Raw genomic sequence first — 23,848 nt, forward strand, 5'->3', positions numbered from 1 at the left:
TTTATCAACAGCCTCTGAATTGCATCTAATCTGAAGGTTAATCTGGTTACAAATAAAACATAAACTACCTTTACATAGAGCGCTGACACATGAAAACGTCTGCACAAGCTTTACACACAGAGAACATTCGTTGGCATGGCTGAGGGCACAGTTTGAGTTTGTATGTAGTTTTTTATTGCACCCCAAGGAAAAATGAGCTGTGTGATGTAGCCTTCCGTCTTAATCCAGACAGTCGCTGCTTCAGGGAGTGGAATAAGTAAACGGTATTGACAAAACCAAGTGTGATAGATGAAGTTGTCTGAAAAAAATTCCTGATTCTGTTGGAAGAGTTGCGATTATCCAAACAACAATACAGTGGATCAGGATGAGCGGGCAGGAGCACCCAGCGAATCAACAGGCTGTGCACCTCGAACTTCCAAACAACATGTGGCTACGTGCAGAGCTACTCTCAACTCGTTACGCATTAAATCACACTGTAGTTGTCGAGATTATCGACTGACTGCTTCATTAAAATCAGGCAGAGTTTATTCAGTTCTGAGGGGAACAGATGCACCAGCTGCCCTCAAACTGTATTTCTGACAAAGTAGCTCTGCTGTGGCCAGCCGCGCTCGCTGTTACCACGGTAACCACGCTTGTTGCCAAATCAGCCCGGGCTGAAATCATCAAGGATTACCACTTTACAATGAGACGGTTTGGACAACATTGGTTGAAATAAAATCTCACATGTGGATGTTGGAAGGACCGGGTGGGCAGGTGGCAGCCACAGATAAGTCAGACAGCGGTAGAATGGTGGGGGGGAGAACCCCTGAGCAAGTCTGGTACCTTGGGGAATAACACTTTCTGCTTTCAAATAAACCCAAGAGGCATTCAGGGCACCTAGTACAAGTAGCTTGTGAGACAATGAGTCCGGAATGTGCCTCAGACGACCTCAGCAAAAACAACCCAGAGAAGAACAAAGGTTTATTTTTTTTTTTAAATATTGCCCTACGCAGCAACATCCAGCGACGGCCGATCATATTAACCTTGATTAAATTCAAGCCTGCTCCTTTTACGCTTTCGTTTCGGCTTTTCCTGCCGCACGCGTACAACTCCTAAGACCTGAGGGCAGTTGTAGAGAAGAGATCAAATTCAGCGCAATTACGGAAATGGTTTACCGTTTCTCCCTCCTAGCTCCTCCCCACCTCACCCTCCGCTCCATCCATCCCTTCTGCCTCTGCCTCTCTCTGGCCGTGAGTCTATCTCCGGCTCCCTGAAGACATGTCAAATGTGCTCAGATCAGTGTAATGGGCTGAGAGTTCATTACATTCGCTCTGCGCCCTTTTATGAGGTCACATCCTGGAGAGCACTGCCTGCCCGAGCGCTCTGCCGCACAGCAAACCAAGCTTGGCAGAGGTGAGTGTAGAGAGAGAGAGAGAGAGAGAGACAGAGGACAGGGGAGGAGGACCCAGAGATGGATGGACGAAAAGGGAGGGATGGAAGTCAGCCCTTCCTCAACGCTATGCTTGGTTAGCCAAGGGGAAATACACTGCGGTGGTGAGAACACACACCTGTGTACCGACACACAACGTACTCACTGCGCTGATTGCACAACGCAGGACAGACGCACACGTCTGCTTCGTTTAGGCATGAATGGATCAGTGTATCCGAGGAGGGTTTCAGGGTGTGTCCAACATCGTCTGAATATTTCAATCTCACTACAAGACTAATCAAACTACTTCTCCATCAGTTGAAGCAAAAGTTTATAAAACAACGTTTATAAAAAACAGTAATACAAGCAGTGGTGGTGGTACATGGTGGTACATGATAGTATAAGGTGGTATCTAGTAGTACATGGTTGTACATGGTAGTACACAGTGGTGGTACATACTAGTAGATGGTAATAAAGGGTGGGAAATAGGGTACATGGTAGTGGTAAATGAATAGAATTGAATTAAATGGTAGTACATGGTGGTACATGGTAGTTGGTGGTAATGGTACATGGTAGTACATAGTAGTGGTAAATGAATAGAATTGAATTAAATGGTAGTACATGGTGGTACATGGTAGTTGGTGGTAATGGTACATGGTAGTACATAGTAGTGGTACATAGTGATACATGGTGGTACATGGTAGTACATAGTAGTGGTACATAGTGGTAGATGGTGGAATGTAGTGGTACATATTAGTACATGGTAGTACATGGTGGTAAATGGGGTACATGGTAGTGGTACATGGTAGTCAGTGGTAATGGTACATGGTGGTACATGGTAGTACATAGTAGTGGTACATGGTGGAATGTAGTGGTACATATTAGTACATGGTAGTACATGGTGGTAAATGGGGTACATGGTAGTCGGTGGTAATGGTACATGGTGGTACATACTGGTATGTGGTAGCACAGGGAGGTGCACAGGTAATTAACTTAAATGACTAAGTAATACCGTCAACACCCCTATTGGAATCCGTATGACAAATCTCAAGCATAATTATTCTATTTTCACTCGAGGTAGCAGAGTATAACTGAGGGGTATTATCACGTCACTTCAGCAGGGCTCTGGAGACAGTGACGGGGCTTGCTCTGCAGGAAGTACTGGTAAATGGACAAAGTGATCACTATCATTACTCAGGAGAGGGTTTACAGAGAGAGTAGGGTTGAATCACATCTAACAAAGCCTGAGAAAAGAAGAAAATAAATTCTGCTGAAGGCTGGTAAGTCACTCAATTTCTGGCTTTGAGGAAATAATGAAGCCAATTTTTTGAATTTTAATGATTGCAAAGTCACATTTTAGATATTAGATGCACATGGTTTGTATTTGTGTGTAATCTGAGCTTTGTATGTTGATAAATGACAGTTTTCACTTACCGATTATCACTTATAGTCTCAAAGGCAAATGTATTCACTGCATTACTGATCAACTGTACATTGATTTGCATAGATGGCAAAGTTACTTGTTGAACGCACACGGAAATGTTTTATGAAAACATAAGAAGCTGAAGTTGTGTTTCTTGCTTCCGGCTTGTTACTTATTTGTGTTTCCTACGAGCTTATTAAAGATATGCATCATTATACAGCAGCAGGACAGAGTCCTTTTAGCACTGGCTTTAATGTTTCCTTATCTCTGATCCAAGACTTTACTTACAGTTAGATGATGAGTACTTATTGGGTACTCATCATGACTTCACATGGATAAGTGGTCACACAGTCAGTGTATTTGTTCAACAATCACCATCTCTGCACTGTCACAGGTGTCAGTTTTTTGGACTACGATAAACAATGTGGTCAGACTTGACTGTTAAAGAAAAGAATGCGAGACACAACGCTACCTGCTTTATTAGATGTCACAGCCTAGAATTACATAACACACTCAGTATGCTTTAAACCGTCTGAACCAGAGGTGTCAAACACGGAAGTCAGAGGGCCCAAAACTGCAAAGTCTCAATCACGGTGACCCCTATTCCTGATCAGCCCTTCGAGGATTGTTGTCAAAGGCCCAACAACATTTTAAAGTGAAGCAGTTTCAGTGTCCGGCTACATGACAACGGTGCTCGGAGCCACTGAAAATGCAACTATTTGAAAATGGCTCTCAAGGTGCAACTTTTCAAAACAGCTTCTTCTGCACATGCTCATTGGATGGACAATAACAACAGTGGCGGACTACAGAGTGTCATTATTCCCAGTCCATAGTCTCCTGGGACTTGGTAGTTTTATAGTTGAGAGAATAAAAAACCTGATTTCATTGTCTGTCCATATGAATATCCATCTACTCGCCATTGTAAACATTTATAGCATATTGTTCTCTGTGCGCATGTGTGTGACCCGACATGAAAACTGCATTGTTTAAATGCTTCTGCAGTTTCCAGGGAAACGGAAATCATTTTCATAATGTTGCCGTGAAAACACAAAATTATTCTGAAGCAAAAATGCAAAAACAATGTATTTTTACTAGGAAGATTGTCCCGTAAAGAGGCCTTAGTGAGCTCAGCAAACGAGAACTAAACCTCCTAGATGCTGCTGCGAAAGTGAACTACTTCCCTGCAAGTGAAATTGTATTAGCATCCAATCTATAGTGTGAGACTGCTGAGGAGATCAGAAATTGGTAGTTCTGATTGTAAGTCCTCTAGAAATGATGTTAGTGTTTCACTGGTTCAGCTTGTTGAGATCAAACAGGGCTGAAATGAGTTTGTCAACACAGATCTAGACTCTCTAGATTATGCACAGATGGAAAAAAAAGTGAAGCCAAGCACGCTCAGATGCGTGCACTTTAGAATAAAATAACCCCCCACCCCCCCCGATAGTGGTTCAGGTGACATGTTGTTTAGTCAAACTATTGCCCATTAATGTGACTTAATGCTGCTGAGGGACCACTCAGGGGAAGTCAGCAGGAATCCAAACCAGAGCTGAGAGCAGCGGGATGGAGCGTGCAGTCATACCTCTCCTGTGATGTGAAGATGACAGGATGGATGTGCTAAATCTAATCATTCACAACGCAAACCATTTGCTCTGCCACGCAACTGAAGACAGAACGTATATTATCGTCATTACATTAACATTTCTACGTGTGAGTGGAAACGCAAGCAGACAATAGTTTGGGGATTACACAGTGTTTGGCTTGGGCTGGCTGTAATGAATTTAGAGCCAATGATGGAATATCATTAGAGCTGCAGATTTTTATAACTACACTACAATATAATTTAAAGTGACTACGGAGGCTTTTCTTTAAAACTGGCTGCGAGCCAATCAGTAATGAAAGACAGCCCGACAGCAGATTATATATGCATTATCTTGGCAACAGCTCCCAACACAGTGAGGACAGGTTGCTAATGTATTTCATTCAAAAAAAATGACACCCCTGCACTTACGCTGAGCATTTCGGATTTATTGTTTCCCAAAAAAAAAGAAAGAAAAGTAAATCTCTGACAGCACATCTCACTTATTTATGTGGCACAATCCACCTTATCTACTCAAGCCAGCAGGATTGTGCTGCACTCAGGAGCCTAAATGGGGTCTTTGCTACTTGATGAATTTAACTTGTATGTCACTACAAGCAGCAGAAGCCTTTTGTAAACTAACCACAACAAGTGTCAAACTGAGAGCATCATTCAATGTGATTGAAGCTTTCATTACCATAATTAATTGTGCTTCACATGTAAGTTAAATATGTAGAATAAAATGAGGATGAAGTCATCCTAAACAACACGATGGACATCTTCAGGTTTCTCTGAGCGAATAATGAAATGCACACGAAAGTTATTGCCCCATCAATCAAAAACAAAACAAAAAAGGAAATTGCAATGTTATTTATGGTAAACCGAAAGGTATCGAGCATGTTGTTGCTTTACCCAACAGCCACTATATGGTGAATTGATACGTGTTGTTGGACAATATTTTCAACCCTTTGTCACCTCTTCCTTTGGCGCATAGAGGTTGTGTTTATGATATAAAGATGCCCTGTATGGGACAAAGTATGTGGCACAAACTTTTGTAAGTAAGTATGAAAGAAGGCCCTAAACTCAAAACCATTAATAATGCATTATATTTATGGCTACAATAAAGAAAATGTTCTAGTATTAATCTCCTAAAGCTGAAGCCACAGAGAAAACTGCTTTCACAGTTTTGAGTTTGGTGCAACACCCCTTTTCTGTTGAGAGAAAACAATCGGTGTGTGGTCATATGTGCATTTATTTCATTCAGATGATCCTAAACCAACCTTAAAAAAAGAACACAAAAAAATAGAAGTTATAGGCTAATGTCCTTGTGTCTAAATTTACATGCAGGTGAAAGAGCAGAGAATGTTTCAAGTGAAAACGCATCGTTTTGCCCGTCTACGCGGCAGAACTGCTGAAAACAGTGTAGTTTTCATGTAGGGCCACTAGTAGGTGCTGTTTGCTTTAATAATGAAAACACACACTTGCACATAGAGAACAATACACTATAAACATTAACAATAGCAAGTACACAAACATTCATGTTGACAGACGACCGAGTTGTATTGATATTACGGGTAACTACTGGGAGTCATGACAATGACCTCGGTGCGCATGCGCTGTCTTTCAGAAAAGTTGCGTTTTCACTGTTTCCACGGAAACAGAGTCAAAGCATTATCAAAAGGTTGCATTTTCGGTGTGTTAACCAGGCCTACGACAGCCAGTATCTACCACACAGACTTCAATGAATTATGGCCACTAATTCAATTAAAGAACTAATTTGAAATCTTAAAATTTCCAATCAACATATAGGCTTTTGTTTTCACTTTCAACTAACCTGTAATAGTCATTTGGAGTCATTTCTCTGGATCTTAGTGATAAGCCGCATGCTATATTGTACACATCACTGGACCGACTGTGAGCAAAGTTGAGGTTAACAATGTGTCTGATTATGACTGTGTGTGGCTCTCCACTCGGGGGTCAATTCAAAGTGACTCGGCAGAGGATGACTCGTCTGTTTCACCCATGCTGATGTGGTTTTCAAGAAAAATGTGGGCATCACACGCACTGACAACCTATTTAACAACAATCCGTGGGCAAACTTGCAATTATATTTACAGCTCTCAACAAGTTTACATACGGGATTTGCTTCTAAGTGGCTCGGGGGGGGGGGGGGGGGGGGCTGCATAATTCACTAAGGACTCCCTCTTTACTGTTGTTGTGTTGCGTGTTTGCTTTAATAGTTTTCATGGAGCTGCTGGATGAAGTGGGGACTGACCTTGGAAGGGACTGGACGCCTGCTGAGCCAGGGTGAGGTGCTCGTCGGTGAGGTGGTAGACGGGCTGATGCTGGTTGATCTCCACACTGGTGCACACGTTGCTCTCGCCGTGTAAGAAGAAGGTGAAGGCGCAGGACAGGTGCTCGCTGAAGGGAGAAAAGAAAAGACTGGGTGACTCATTTGCCATTGGAAAGCTTTATTGCGCACCTTTCAAAAGAAGTGAGGCCCACAATGAATAACTCCAATAGTCTGCGAGACAGACAGCGAGGGAGAAAGGTGGGGGTATCAGATAAATCTGCGCAGTGAGAGAAAGAAGCAATGGCACTGAGAAGAAAGGTAGAAAGTGTGATTATAAAAACCTGTGTCTTTTTCGGTCTATGGATACAATGGGATCTCTCTTCTCACTCATATTCTGCTTCAACACGACAGAATGAATAGAAAAGATGAAACCAGTGATAGATAGATAGTATGGTGTACAGGAGGAAGCTACAATCTGATACAAAGACGGCTGTTTCGAAATGTGCGGCACATATTTTCATTCAGATAGATAATAATGAAGCGCGTTCTTCATCCTTAAACAGGAATCCCTCTAATATGGGTGGGAGTTTACAGTTTGGAGCCCTAAATAGCATGCGCCTGAGTCAGGACGGGAGTGAGTCAATGCAGCTCAGCTCACAGGTGGTGTGTGTGTGTGTGTGTGTGTGTGTGTGTGTGTGTGTGTGTGTGTGTGTGTGTGTGTGTGTGTGTGTGTGTGTGTGTGTGTGTGTGTGTGTGTGTGTGTGTGAGAGCTTGCTTCGGTGCGTCTCGTGTGTAAAAAACAAAGGGGCAAGCCCCAGCTAACCCTGGCGTTCTTGCCAATAGTCTCAGCCACGAAACAGTACCTCCTCACACACGCACGCACACACACACACACAGACAACAGCTCTGCTTACAGCAACGCCTGCCTGTGCCAGTCTGACCTCAGCAGTGCACAAAAAAAAAAAAAAAAGACAAGTTAAAGAGGGAACAGAAAGCGAGGACACGGCAGACGGAAGAAGAGCAGAGCTGGGTAAAATGCAGGGCATTGTCTGCAGGCTTCCCTCCTCTCTCTCTCTCTCTCTCTCTCCCCCCCCCTCCGTCCCTCTTTCTCTTGTTCAACACACACACACTCACACACACGTGCAAACACACCGGGACAGCGTGACAGACGAACGACCAAATGAGAGCGGACGCAGTGCATTTGGGAGTGGATCAAAGAGGGTTGCCTTCTCTGAGGATTTGGTTAAGCAAATATCAGTCTTCTCTCCCCGTCTCTGGCGCTCTGACACACCTACTCTGCAGAGGATTAAAGAAAAGGAGCAGAGGAGGAGAGCGAGGCGCACGGAGATGGGAAGAAAAAGAGAGCACTTCAATAAGATAATACCACCTACGTAGTGAAGAGATGCCCTAAGCCCTGCAGAGTTTGACATTCATCTTAGACTTCTTTTTCTGGCAAAATAAGGAGGCTCTCGTCTGTGAATATTGTAATTCTATAGCTGGGAGCTTAATGAGGACGGTTAAGAGCCGGAGACAGACAGCAATATGCTCAGTGGTGCCACCAGAGTATGCAAATGTTTAGTATTTTGGTGTTGGACAGCTACTGCCATAAAGTTCAAAGACCCGTTTAATACAATATTCACATGGCCATATGCAAATGGGGAGGGTTATCTGTGGCTGTAATCACTCGTCCTCCGAGCCGTGGCGGAGCAGCCCTCCGAAAGCAACTACAATGGAAGTGATGGGGGAGACAAACTGTACTGTGAAGCACCCGGTCTTAAAGATCATGTGAGGACAGGGTAAGGCTGGCAGACCCAGTCACATGTTGTTCAGACAGAAAGCCCCTCTACACGCTGCAGTTTGGACAGCAATCGGGTGAAAATCCTCACAAGTGGTGCAATTCTACACAGAAAGAAGTGTACGTTATTATCTCTTGTAATTACAGATGTCCTGATCACAGGGTACTTTTTTATGGAGCGTTATCGGCTCAATCAGATCTGTGTTATGGCTATGAATTAATAAGTGAACGTGAGAAGTGACGCTCAGCTCTGTTCTGACACCTGAGTTGACAAATTCTACAGATTCACTAAATTCTTTTTTAGGGAGCAGAGCACAAATCATTTAGCGAGCTTCCAGTTTTTTTTAGCTGACAGTAAGTGACATATTCTGTGGCTGGAATGACTAAAATAGCTTCTGTTAATTCAACGAGTGAATCTGAGACAGACGACAGTTTAACTGGGCAGAAAGATGTGGCCTGAGGCGATGTCGGGTTAGCAACGGTGGGCTGAACATTCCAACATACATCCCCTTGCAGGAACGGCAACGTCATGCAAAACCAGCGTGTTTGGCAGCACGTTTAAAAATGACATGGTAGCATGTTATAAAACAAGTGGCATTACGGCACAGAACATGTTTAACTCTGGCATTTGCAGACAAACCAGGACGGGAAAAAAATAAATAAAATGCTGGTCATACTAGCCAAAGTCAAGACATCGTTTTCTCATCATAACACCAACTGTGCATGTTCTTCTTCAACTTCATGTCTACAGTAATTGCTTGAGGGAGTTAATGAGATAAAGCAGGGGTGTAAAACATTCCGGCCGCAACAGGCTCCAATCGTGGAACCAAACCAGCAAACAAGCATCGATTTTTAAACAAATTTGAGTTGAGATATCAGTGATGCTGTCATGAAAGTTAACATTGCTATCAAACTCGCCTCAAAGCCATGCTGCCAGGGTGAGTTTGTACAAACATGCGTACTGCAACAGCTACAGGAGAAGTGTTTTAAACATTTCACTGTACAGATCTTATTTGCTTCTATGAGAGTCTATTCCAGGGGTCTGCAACCCGTGGCTCTACAGCCCCTTTGTTTTGAAGGTTTTGTAGTCATAAACATCTCAGACTAATTTTTACATATGATTTGGGAAAGAAAAGAAGAAGAAAAAAGGCTTTAAAAAATTGCTACCGAATGGCACAAAAAAATAAGCTTTTTTTTTTAAAGAAAAATTAAAAAAAGGAAAAACATCAAAATTGGCTGAACTGCAAGAAAGAGCTAAAAAAGGAAAAATCGTTTCATGAATGAATGAATGAATGAATGAATGAATAAATAAATAAATAAATAAATAAATAAATAAATAAATAAATAAATAAATAAAAAAATAAAAATAAAACAGAAACTAAATTGTAAAATGTGTTAAACAAGTAAATAAAAAAAAAAACATTCATAAAGGACTAAAACATAAAAGACTGCTATCACCCTGCGACAAAAAGGGATACAAATAAAATGTTTAGCCTTCTATAGTCTACTCATGAATCTTCAATGCAACATAAGGCCATTTTTGTAAATATGGCAAAACTTTGCAACTTTAACCTTTGCATCACAGTGCGTAGACATGTTTTGTGGCTCCACATGAATTTTATTTGGTGAGAGAAATTGCTATTTTACTCATAATGTTTGCTGACCAATGGTGTAGTCTGTTATGAAGAATTTAAAAAAAATGCATTCCAAAGTAAAGATGAAATCATGAATAACATTAATCAGACTTTTTATGACTCAGATGTGAGTCACTATATTTGCCGATAAACATGGCTGATGTCAGGTAAAAGGAGTGAATAACAAAGGGTATAGGCCCACCGTGTCTGTTCTGTACTCATGCATTCATTCATATCATTGAACCCCATTAAAGAAAAAACAACAACTCCCACATAAACTTTAGCAGATAAAAGTGACTCATTGATTCCTGACACAATGATTGTGTTCCATCAGGATTAAAGACACGACGCCAGTAAGAAGAGTAGGGGAAGAGCAGCTATCAGCGGGACAAACAAGGAAACATTAACGGGGAAAGACAAGTGAGCAACCAGGTGAGGTAGCGAAAGGACATGTGGGGAACTAGGCCACATGCTGGGGAAGGTGTGTATCTCCTGCTCAGGTGCCCAGGAAGTGAAGGCTGCTGTGACGTCTTCAAACCTCTCGCAGGTGTGAAACGGCAAGAGGAGAGGCAGAGATGTTCAGTGAGTCTCGTTCCCGCAGCACAGAGCCAAACAGCGCAAAAAGACAAGCTCGTGAGAGCGGCGAGTTATTTCAGACTCCCCTTCTCAATTTTCAAGAAATGAAAGAACTGATTAGTATGTCAAGCGATGAAAGGGGGCCGCTATCTGCGGCGCTGACCGATCGGCCGGCCGGCTGGCTAACACTATGCTCCGACTGTTTACAGCGGAAAGAAAAGAAAACAGCCAGGAGAGTGACGAGGGGAGGCGGAGGAAGAGGCCATAGAGTGAGACAAAATGTGCCGATGTATTCTGCAGACATCGACAGAAACGTGGTGGGCGTGCACAGAAAACCTGACGCTACACATTCACTCACACACACACACACACACACACACACACACACACACACACACACACACACACACACACACACACACACACACACACACACACACACACACACACACACACACACACACACACACACACACACACACACACACACACGCACATCTGTGTGTGCAGGGAACTTTGGAGGCTGGAGGTAGAGGGCTGCCATCTGTGGCTCAGCAGGCAGAAGTACAACCCGGCTCGGACACACACACACACACACACACACACACACACACACACACACACACACACACACACACACACACACACACACACACACACACACACACACACACACGTGGGCACGGACACTATCACACCAGATTTGAATCTGTAAATTTCTTTACAAATGTGATTGTACAGATTGCGCGATCGGGGTTGGCTGATAGGTTAAGGAGATTATGAGGCATGCCAGCTGCTGACATTTACACATTCTCATGCTAAATGATCATAAAACCAGCCAGACATAATGCTATTTGTCTTCATGAAAATATCACTTTATACAGCATTTTTATACGTAATGCTAAATTTCAATATCTGTGTTAAATATTGCAATTTGAAACACCAACACTGAAGAAACCCCACAATGAGGGAAGCCAACAGGTGCTCCAACACTACTTGAGCATGTGAGGCGTTTCCAGGCTGCTGCTTTCGCTCGCTGACATACACAAACACACACACACAAACACACACACACAAACCAGAGGAGCAGAATGCAGTCAAAGCTCGCACTGTGACAAAGTGCAACACGAGTCCACAGAATCTGCCAGTCTGTCTGCGAGCAGCGGCGATCACAACCCTGTCCGCACAAACACGCAGCAACGTGCCAGATTCAATTCTTCTGCAAACACCCGCGGCCTGCTGGTGCGGCAAACACACACACACACACACACGCACACACACACACACGCACTGACACACACCTACTCACCCTGTGGACAGCTGGTAAGCATGGTGAAAAAGTGTGTGGTAGCTGAGATGAGGTGGGCAGGTCAAGTGTAGGTAATGGAAACCACAACACTGATTTAACAACTATTCTCTTTTACATTATTGCTTTTCTTCTTTGCTGTGAGTCGGAGGCGAAATGAAAACCGCCTCTCAGGTCGGTGTGGTTTACACATCGCCACGTCCAGCAGCAGATCAGCTTAGCAGAGCATTAGAAGATCATAAGCAGCCGAGCTGTGAAAGATCACAAAGCTCAGGCTTCGGATTGCATCATCGAATTATGGATCGGATTGTTTTTCAGATCCCGTCAAAAGCCGGGTGGACTGGGGACTTATTTTGCATGAAATTAGGAATGTATTTATTTTTTTGATATATTTTAAAAGCAGAAACATGAAATGATTGGGAATCATGATTTATATCTGCACCCTGAGCAGCCATGACTGATTATCAGCTGCTTTAAAGGCCCTCTGTTCAAAGCTTTAGTTTGATCTCTTTTATTGCAAATCCACATCAAAATTTAAAGGATTGCCACTTTAAAAAGTAACTGCGTAGTAAACCTTCATTTAAAACTATCAAACTTTGCAATTAGTCTGCGGTTCGCACACGCACACACACGCACACGCACACGCACACGCACACGCACACAGAGCCGTAGGGGGTGATCCATTTGGATCAACTGTGAGTTTCTACAGCACCAACACATAAGCTATAAACGCAGCAGACTAACTATCAGCCCTCTTTAGCCGACTAATTGCCACATTTTTGTTTGTGTAAAATCCACAAGTTGTGGTGTTGCTGCAGATCATGAGCCAACTTTTTCACGGCCTGTCACAGCAGCTTCGTATCATTTTAGAGGAATGCAGACAGCCCCTCCAACACTCCCCCCTCTTGCCCCAACTCTAAATTAAATCATAAATTTATGATGATTTCATTTGAAAACTTCATTCTTTGCCTAGGGGTCCTCAGGAATTCCTTGCGGGACCCCTTGAGGGTCATAATCCACGGCACATTGTGTCTGTTATAGTGTGCTGAACGTGCCTCAAGACTCCCGTTGTGAGGGATTTCAGAATGTCATTTCCCCCGCAGCCAGATACTGCCTACGCTTCCACAAAAAAAATAAAAGTAAAAAGGCCAAAACCCAAGGCCACTGTTCAGTCCCACAGAGGACTGAGCATGCCCGCAATCACAACAACACCTATCAGCAGCTAATCCACTCAGAAATCCTTTTTTAATAAATATGCATTTTGCTTCCTTCCTATGTCATTAAAATAACTTTATTAACATTTCAACAATGGTGAGTAAACAGGAGCGAGAGCGGGCTAAAGTGTATATATGAAGGAGAAGTTTTAAGAAGGCGATGCTTATGGAATAAAGCCAAATTGATCATCAGGATTATTTTTGATGAATTCTAAAATTATTTTAGGAAGAACAGATTACATTAAATCTAAGATGCTGTTGTTGCATTGTTATGATATGCTAAGTTAAGGGCTTTAGTTAAATTAAATGCAATCTAATGTGGGACCCCTCGGTATGATTTTTCATAATATGAAGAGTTCTATAGGTTAATGACATAAACTCCAACTTTTTCTTAAATAAATGGGAGCAAAATTGCGATTTTAATTCAAATTTGCTCAATTGTACAGACCAAGAGATTGTCAGATTATCACACTTTGTGGATCTTCACCTCTTGATATTTGTGCCTCTCTGCGTTGCAGGAAGGAGAAAGTGAAGCTGCTGTAGCCTCCAAACCAGTCACGAGATCTACTCATCATCTTTCTTCACTTTTCCTCCCACTGCTCGCTGCTGCGCTCTTCATCTATCAAAAGCCGGGGTTGCTCTCTGCTCTACGCTCACTTACACGCCACTCCCATCGTCCACGCGGCCGCTTCCCACTCAGCCGCACACATGCAAATGGCCCATGGCCTTTGGCTTGCTGTAGAGACAATAAGATAATCCAGAGGGGATTTAAAGCAAGGATGAATACAAAGGAAGGCAGGTGGGCACATTGCCTTCAGCTGGCACGCCACAGAAAGGAGGTGCCAAAGACTAGCAGTGGCTTGCGTGGCGGTGGCGAAGGAGCCGATTGTGACTGACAGCCTCCGCCTCCGTCAGTACAGATGACCACAGGATGATGTTGTGTTATAACTGTTGTTTACACATGTGGTTTGTGGAATTCAGCATTTAAATCAGGGATGCAGGATAGTTATTAGACTGTAAAATTTGCCAATAACTCGTGCCGATTTTAACACGTCAAGATTTCTGTGAATCGGTATGTTTTCAGTCTGCTAATCCTGCGCTGCACGCTGCGCATGACCTCATGTTAATGCATGACCTACAGTACAGCAGAAACGTGGCACCACCATCACTAGTGTAGCTGTTCCATAGTTTCACAAACTGCAGGGAATTATTGACGGTGTCTAGAATATAATCCGTCATTTTCCTAAATGTAAAGATCCACCTTGGGAGCTAATTTCAAAAATGTGCATTTTCAGTGGCTCTCAGCACGGCTGCCGTGTAAACGGGGCCTAAGGGTGCAGACAGGTTGCAGCCTGGACTGGTCGTTTAATCCAATCAGGTTACTATCACAGACTAAAGGAGTCGGTTACAATCAAATAGCAAAAGTCAGAGCACTTTAGCTCTGAAAACACACAAAAATCAATAAACACGATGATGACTATCTCTCAAGAGTGATTTATCCATCGAAGTCATAAACTTGTAAGTTCACTGCACATTTATTTCCTTATCCCTAAATCTGAAGCCATGAAACTCCCAGTTACATCTCGATGTGTTTCATAGCTTGGATTTAAGGTGATCCCTTTAACGTCTCATTTCGTCCTCATTAGTTGGTAACTGTCTGCACCAATCTGTTGGTCAAATTATCAATCAGCTCATATTTCTGAGCATTGATCCGCCTCCAAAAGAAAAAAATAAATAAATAAATATTGCATGAAGTCAAACTTTTGGTTCTTGGAGAATAATTTCTTACTCTCACAAAACCGTTGTATTTCTCCATCTGACAAATCAACAATGAAGCGCTGCGGTGGAGGAAAGTAACGAGACGGTTGTTTCTGAATAAAACAATTACTCAGTGAGCAACATCATCCCATTATCTCCTACGTGTTATCTGTGTCCAGGCTTGCCAGCAGATGAATTTGTGGCTCGCTGTTCCAGCAAATGGCAACAAAAGCAGTTGCCCATGCAAACCTACGGGGACATCGCATCCAAATTTACCCATTCATCGCCTGAGCTGCAATAAATTAATGTGCAGTGTGCATAATAGCATTTTTTTTTGTTCTATCGCTGGATTACAGATAGGATTCCCTGCCATAGTTTTAAGCATTAGAGGCATTTAAACATTTTATTTCTCTAGTTTTCCACTTTTGTTACAGACTTTGGCTCTTCAGAATATGTGCACCAAATAAAGTTGTGCTCCAGCATGACATGTCACTACTTTATGCCTGGCTATTTTTTTTTTCTTCCTGTTTGCTTTGAGATGAGCTGTTTTACATCACTTAGAAGTGCTGCTGCAGTGTTTTATTACTGTTATGGTAATCACTCTCTTTCTGAGTTTTATTGAGTTGCAAGAAAATATAAAACGATTACTGTCGGGGCTGTAAAAGATGCCAGATCTCTTACAAACCATTAGCTGCTTGGAAGTCACATGCCTTTCTGCTTAGGTATGAAATAACAAGCGCATGCACAGGAACACAGTTACAAAAGTAATACAACACTTGATGTCAGCTGTGGGCCACGGAGCCATTGAAGCAGAGAGAAATGAAGACCGAGCTGGAATGAAAAAAGAAGGCGCTGTGACATTCCTCGGATGTTTGCTGGGCTTGGCCGGCTGCGATCTAACAACTGAGCTTCCGATTCGCTGATGTCTACTTCCTACAGCACAACAACAAGCGTCGCCTTCTACTGGGAAATGGAAACTTCTCCGCTCGTGTCCATTTTTCTGCTGTACTTTACACTGCGGTCACCTCTGGCCTGACGCGTCTGTGGCCGGCTGCCATTTGCAGCAGCTTGTTATGATGATCTGCGGCGTGTAAACATGTTTTGACTGGTCGTGTGCTGCTGCTGCGGTGACGGGACACGCTGGCATGGGTACAGTTTCTGGCACAACATTAATAAACAATGATTGGGGGCTTACAGTGGAAGACGCAGCGTGAACGTGGATGAATTTTTTGACTGTGGAAAATGATATAAGAAAGCTTGCTCAGAATTCATGGTTGGCTATCAAAGTTTTATTTTTTTCTTGGAAGGAGCAGGGAGGCCGTCCTCCTGAACAACAACACTACTGTTTGGTTTGCATCACAGCTGTAGCTATCAGGAAAATGCCCAACAATGAATAGCAGCACACATTAGGATTTTCGACTTCAAAGACGTTTGACAGGGGAAAGGAAACATGCCAAATGATAAGAATAAAGAGAGCACTTTTGTTTAGTGGAATTTTGCTCGGGAGCAAAAGATGAGACAGGAAGATAAGAGAGAACACACAGGATGAGGAGCAAAGGTGGTAATCGCAGAGAATTAAAAGGACACATTTCCACTGTGATGTAATCTTCCCTAATGTCTAGCCACCTGACCACTGGGAAACAACAGCGCTGTCTTCCTGCCAAAGTAACACAAACACAACAAAACACAGGAGGCCCGGGGAGACGCGGCGGCTCGAGCTGTAGTGACGGTTTACACAGGGGAGAAGGTGCTGCAGAAAACACTCGGATTAAACTCTTAAGGCCAGCACTATCACACATGAAGAGCTCTATTACTTTGAATTGATTTCCCTCAGCCACAAATGGTGAGGGAGGGGGGCTGAGCCTCTTTATGTATGTCAGATTAAACTTTGGCGGACGAGAGAAATGGGAAGAGATGGAACGACAAGTCCATGAAAAGAGGAGAAATCCGATCCTCAGCGAGTGTATCATAACCGCACGAGGAGCCAGCAGGAGCCGACTAAAGATAATACTGACATAACCCTGACAGCAACACACTCACACACACACACTCGGAGTTATGCACAGTAGGGCTTCTCTAATTCACCTGTTGTCAGCTTCAAAGTCACCGTCTCAATCAGAGTCAAACACCTTTGCTTTTCTGGAAAAATCCTCCCCGTAATTGTCCTCATTACCACATCTGAGTAATCACTTTGCAACTGCATCACGACTGACACAACATCTGTTTCTTCTGGTGAAAGAAGCACTTAGTGTGATATGCATTTAGTTGTCAAAACATGCACTCCATTCACAGCACATAATATAATTCCAATTAACTGGGTAGTATAAAACACTGAAAGACCTTCTGCGGGAGAAGACCATTTGTTATCGTTGTATGCAACACTAAATATACATCTAAGCTGGTTTGGAATCCGGTTGAATCGCCCAGTCGACGCAAAATAAGTAGAATGTGTTGTTCAGTTGCAGTAATAAAGATTCATTACTCAGAGCCTGGGGGCAATTAGTCAGCCTTATCCTGGATTAAAGTTTGGCTTCTGCAGTGAACCCAAAGAAGCTACTGTTGGTCTTTTTTTTTCTTCTTCTTCTTCTTTCTCTCAAACAAGATAAAATGCTTTTTGAAAAACCTTGTTACACTATTACATTAAAGGTTTGACTCTAAGCACCAACACGTTCTACAAGCAGCTGAATGCCAAGGCAGAATTTGTGGGTTTTTCTGAGAGTGTCCAGGAGAAACGAGGAAAGGTTAACAGGGCGACATAATCTCTTTGTCTTGCAGAACAAATTAATTAACTTGCAGGGAATGTCAGAATAAATATCAGAGGCGTGCTGAATCTGTTGGAATCACTGTGAACTTCCACGTCAGGTTAACAGCTTGCAGTGAGTGAGCCGCTGTGCAGAAACTGTACCACGCTTCACAGGTTTGGACACTTATCCATTATGTCCGACGATCAATGAGGGAGTCCTTATCAAAACATTAATCCCCTACTTGTTTTCTTTTAATACATGCTTGTTTAAATTCATTATTGAACTGATCTGACTGTTGCATGCACAATGTGACCATTTGCAAATACAATCATCACCTCAGCTGTGAGGTACCAACAGCAGCATCACAGGACACTGCAAGCCAGAGTGCTGATGACATGGGGAAAAAAATCCAAAGAAGAACTGTGTGTTTCCCATGCTGTCCAACAATCTATTAGCTAAGAAATAAGAAGCACCAGAGGTCCAGTGAGCCTTTTTTTTTTTCTTCCTTCAACACTGATGGAAGAGAATACCGAGGACAGATCTTTTCTGAGCATTGTACACAATGTTCCTGTTAGAGCATGTAAGCATAATCGTTGACCTCAAAACCCTTCTCTACACATCTTAGAATCCGGGTGCAGAGTGTTTGTGACCACTGCAGGTCATGTAGAGAGGACCTTTCAGCGAAACAAGTGTTTACAGGATCGAGAGAGAACACATTCAGACAGTTTAGATATATTTCTAATTTTCATTCCCAGCGGCATCAGGAAGTCCCATCAGAGGTGAAAGTGAACAATGAGGCGCCGGGAGGAGCACCGGAGATCGGACCACATTTTAGCAGTTTATTTAGTAAATCATCAGTGTGTGGTAGAGACTTTTATGCTTCTCTAGCGAGTGAGGTTGAGTGAGATTACCTCATGGCAATGGTCAACAGTTGTCATTTCCAACTTGTCCATGTGCAAACAGTCACTGTATGAATTTCTGTCTTACATTAGAGTCCAACAAGTCAAACCTGGCACAAACGTATTGTGTTGGGGTGTTAGCGACGCTACCAGCCATGTCTGGTGAAGACAATTGAAAGAGTTTGATTGTGGCCTGCAACGCAGACTGTTTGCAAGAGAAATGTAAATGACACTTGAACAATGTAATCTCAGAACAAGATAGTCAGAGTTCAGAGACCCAGATGACTCTAAACTGACAGTCGGTGTTAGTGTGTGTCTCTCTGATAGCCTTGCAATAGATTCTCAAATAATGACAGGCATGTCAGAGTGGAAATCTCCACAGTCTTTGTCTGGATGTGGCAGGTATGAAACATGCATCCATTTGACTGAAACCACCAAAAACAGTAATTTATGACAAACGTTCAGGGAAATAAAGGAAGACAAAACTTCAGAAGGAAACTGGTGTGGCCTTCAAAGACAAAACGTTCTGACAAAACAACTGATTTGACGTTGTTTTTGTTGATTTGCACTTAACAAAATGACCTGATGGAAGAGAAACAAGCATAATACGGCTTTTCTTAGAAGCCTTCCTCAATCTTCGAGCTTAAACTATTGACACAATCATCAGTTTTCCAGATGTTCTTTCACATTAAATTGAGGCACGATAAAGATTTCTTATGCATTTCTTCTTTATCAGCCCACCGATGGCTCTGGAGAGTGATACATTGGAAGCGGTCTTAGGGCCGAGGAGATATGTGTACTGGTTTTTTTTATTATTTCAAGGTTGTTGGGGGAGGAAGCTGTTCTTTGAGTACAGCAGTGGAAATGTAGTAATTGATGCTGTTACAGTCACATACAGTCCTCATGTCTCTTCAAAATGCCCTTCTATAACTAAATGAGGGATAACTGGAAAATATGTGTAAGGATTTTAACTCTGGGGTAAATGGAAAAAATGTCTGATTCAAATCGATCTCAATTACATCTCTGTATATAATAAATCATTCAAACTAAAACTCTTGAGGTTTGGTATCTGTGCAGCATCTGTCTTGAATAAATACAACGAACAGTAAAGGACAGCATGTATCGTGTCACTACAGCATGTTTAGTTTTAACAACAAAAATACATAGATTTTGCATCTATATTTTCATTGGGCAATGTTGGATAATGACAATAAAGGCAAGTAGTAGCAGGAAGGAAAGAATAAAAAATAATCTTCTGGGTGATTTGCTCATAAAGTGAGGAATTCCAAATTGAAAGCTAAAATTTAAAGCAAAGTATAAGAAAAAAAAAGAAAGAAAGGAAAACACAATGCGGCCTGCTCTGCTCAAGACAACAAATCAATTCAGGAGGTTTTTGTTGGGATTCATGAGAATAATTTTCTGACATTTTTTATTCAAACACATGATTTTCTTTCACGAGTGATCATTTTCACAGTTCTTTCAAAAGGAAAGAAATTGCCATTTAAACTCCGTTAAAAACATATCCCTCTAATCTTTTAGTCACAAACCCATTCATACAGTTGGACGAATGATATTGATTCTGACACTGAGTGTGAGTATTCATACTAGTTGAAGAGTTCAGATCAGCCACATGTGCTGCTATAACAACCTGTGAGCAGAGCAGCCATGTGGACACTTAAGATTATCAAGGACAAAAGCAAAGCTGACGAAAAATTGCGCTCAGTTGTTTACATCTGTGATCTTATCATATTTGATTGCTTTTTGGTCGTCTCCCCCCCAGAGCAATTTCACTCTCACCAGGTGGCTGCTGAGAGATGCTCAGGGATGTCATCATAAAGTGCATTTGCCACAACTCCTAATTTAGGCCTTGTAATTTAGGTGCAATTTCAAGTACAACTGCATCGTTTTTGCATGTTCGATTCAGAAAAGTTTTGCGTTTCCATGTCAACATTTTGAAAACGATATCCGTTTCCACGAGAGCGCCACGAAACACCGAAAACTATGTAGTTAGCATGCCTGGCCATGAGTTGGCGCTGTTGGTTGTTTTTATAATGAAACCACACACACATGTGCGCATAGAAGAATAACCTACAAACATCAACAATGAGAGTACACAGACATTCCCAAGGACAGGCGACCAAGTTGGATTGTTATTACGAGTGACTGTCAACTATAAAACTATCAAGTACCAGGACACTGTGGAGGCCACCGTTGTTGGTATTATTCATCTACTTGTGCATACTATTTACCTCGGCCGTGGTGAGCATGCACAGTAGCAGCGTTTCAGAAAAGTTGCGTTTTTTTCCCTGTTTCCACTGAAAAATTTCACCTTGTGAGTCATTTTCAAAAAGTTGCGTTTTCAGTGGCTCCAAGAACAGCTGTCACATAAAGGGACAACGCAATGAAACTTTTCAGTTTTCACTTCAAAATGGCCTTACATCAAATGCACACCCACCACTGTGATCAGCTGAAGTCAAGCTGCCAAAAGGACAGGAAGTTCTCACAAAAAGAACAGTCAACAATAGATTTCAGAATATAATATGTTAATATTTTGAACCAGAAGTCAAAGACACGTGATCACAGTGTGACGGTGTGTTATTATTTTACTGTGGTGTCCTGTTTGAGAAAATAACGGTGAATGTTTGAGTGTCAGTGGTAAAATAAATAGTGGTGCAGTTCTTTTAGTAGGAGTTGTTATTGCATTATATAGTACTCATCTCAGTACTTGGTGTCGGCAAGTAGCCAAATATAAGTACTAAAAAAAAGTGGCATCAGTGCATTCCTCTTCACTCACCCGTTGAATGCTTTTAAGTCATTGTGTCAATAATATCGTTTTTGCAAAATATCAAGTTTTTATTTTAGGCCATTACGCCCACCTGCACTCTGCAGGGGAGTCGAACTCAAACTTACACTTGACGGGCACCACACAGGGAGTAACTTCCTTTCCGGGTTTATCTGGACATTTGAGGCTACAATGCAGCCACCTAACAGTTGACAGGGTCTAGGTGAAAAGTCCAAAACCATATAAGGGATTAGCTTCAAATGTGACCATCTGTTTGAACCTCTGGATTAAAGACAGTGCCACAGGCATTGCAGTTACTTAGAAAAGGACAGAAAGGACGGGAGGGGTGAACGGGGAGGGAGTGACGCCTGACGGATTAACTATGACGACTTCTTCAGACCTTCGCTTGGCCCTGTGCTCGGCCGTAGCCTGTGGTCACATGGGAACCCTGTAGGAATGGGAGGAATGCAGCGGACGAGGAGGCGGGAGGGGTGGGGAGAACAAGGGAACCGAGAGGCAGCGGAGGAAATTTAAGGACACAGGATTCCCTGCCTGAATAAGAGATGTGTCCCAGTTGATCCCCTTGAATTTCACTGCTGACACCAAAATGGGCTTCCTTAGTACTGCAATACATAAAAAGACAATGGTGCCTGTTAACTTTACTAATGGGAGATGGATTCTTTGTTCTCCGAGGGCCTCTAGCTGGCATTAGAGGAAATGAGGACGGCATTCAGGAGCGGAAATGAGTGACTAATCTTACAATAAGGTGCGAGGAGCCTTTAATGGTCTCCTGTATCCTCACGCAGCTTGAATTAATCTAAATGTTTGGCTCACTGCGCACAGTGTCATGAGACGTGTTAATCAAAGTCATATTAGCTTTTTGTGATCTCATTTACTCAGATGTAGGATACCTTATTCTGCTTTGTGATAGAAATCCATTCTCACAAACTGACTGATGCAAATTTATTTAGAGAGCCTGTTGACTTGTTCCTGTCTGGCAAAGACTTTATGCACAAATATTGTCTTAACAAATGGAGTCACTCTGTGGATGAAATTAGCTAGGACGTGCAAAATCATGGCGAAGTAACCAACAGTCTTATTACAGCTACACAAAAAGAGGAAAAGCATTATTAATTATTGTGCAGCAATTAGGACGTACAATGAAGCCCATGAAAAATGTAGGTATTTTTCTTTAAGAGCCATATTTATCTTGTGGACAGGATCTCTCCAGCAACGTGATATATCCAGAGCACAGGGTCACATGGTCCCATAGCCCTGTCTCCCTGGAGTTTCTGTTGCTAGAGAGACTGATGAAGTAAAGGGAAAGACCAGGGGGTAAAGGGGTCGAGTGTGTCTGTGTGAGTGGGGGATCGGGTATTTAAATGACCCGCTGAGTTGTCCTGTATGTCTATATTAGTGTGACCGGTCTGTCTGAACACCACAAGCACGGTTCCCCCACCCCGACTGCAAGTTCCAGCGTCTTCCACCGCTCGTCCTAATGAAAACCTTGTGTGCCAACTGTGCGGATGCCCTCGACACGGACTGCCTTTGCATGCCGATTGTTGACGAGCATGTTTGTGTGCCCGGTCTCCCTGTGTGTTTGTGTTGTGCTGGGAGCGGGGAGGGGATAAATTTAGCACTTTAGCCCCAGACTGGAGGCAGTGGCCCTTTATCCTGCACTGTCCTACTTAACAGAGTGCTGCTCTCGGCTTCCGCCTGCCACAGCGCACCAGGACTCACACACTCACCTCCCAACATTAGGACCAAACAATAGAGGAAGAATGTGCTCACCCACATAACCCACAGTCGAGCAGCAGGGTGCAGACAGTTGCGCATGTTTACACGGGCACATTTGTTACTGTTTAACCGTGTTTTGCATTCATTCATTATGCTTTGCTCGTGCAATGTGAGCTGCTGCTGCAGAGTGGCCCCGTTTCATAACAGCTTCATTTGTTAAAGACACTTTCAGTCGGGAAACGACAACTGAAAGCATGACAAGCTCACATATTTGAATAAAGTGGAGCAGTAGTCAAACACTGCTGATTGCAGAGCAGTTGGAACACACTGTAGATGGTGAAAACGCGGAGCACGTACCATGTTGATAAAAGAAACGATATCCCTTTTGTCCTGATAAAATGAAGACATCAAAGCAGCCTGGGTTTAATGTTGCTCCGAATTTGGGTAATGCAGCCAATTAGAAGCAAGTCAACGAGTTAGTCTGCCTCAAGCTGACCAATCGAGCACCAGCATCTCGCTTCACCTTGGAAACACACCATCCCAGGGTGCATTTCCCTGCTGCCATGACAACCGAGAGGATCTCTCCCGTGCACCCCCGCCCCCCCCCCTCCCTTGTGTTCGCTCCCGCTCTTTCTCTGTATTTCCAGTCTACCTAGCAGTGTAAGGTTTACAGAAAGAAGCAGGCTGCACAACTTGGAGCCGC

At 42.9% G+C, this 23,848-nt stretch overlaps 1 protein-coding gene across 1 annotated transcript in view; it reads right to left on the reverse strand.

Moving 5' to 3' along the window:
- The window catches only part of med13a (mediator complex subunit 13a), an 87,571-nt gene that overhangs the window by 34,157 nt on the left and 29,566 nt on the right, over positions 1-23,848 (reverse strand). The window contains exon 4 of the mRNA XM_080483590.1: positions 6,683-6,828. Coding sequence (XP_080339716.1) covers positions 6,683-6,828 — 146 coding nt within the window. The remainder of the gene's footprint in view (positions 1-6,682; positions 6,829-23,848) is intronic.

Source organism: Lipophrys pholis, assembly GCF_963383615.2.
Source record: "Lipophrys pholis genome assembly, chromosome: 16".
In the NCBI taxonomy this organism is placed as follows: Eukaryota; Metazoa; Chordata; class Actinopteri; order Blenniiformes; family Blenniidae; genus Lipophrys; species Lipophrys pholis.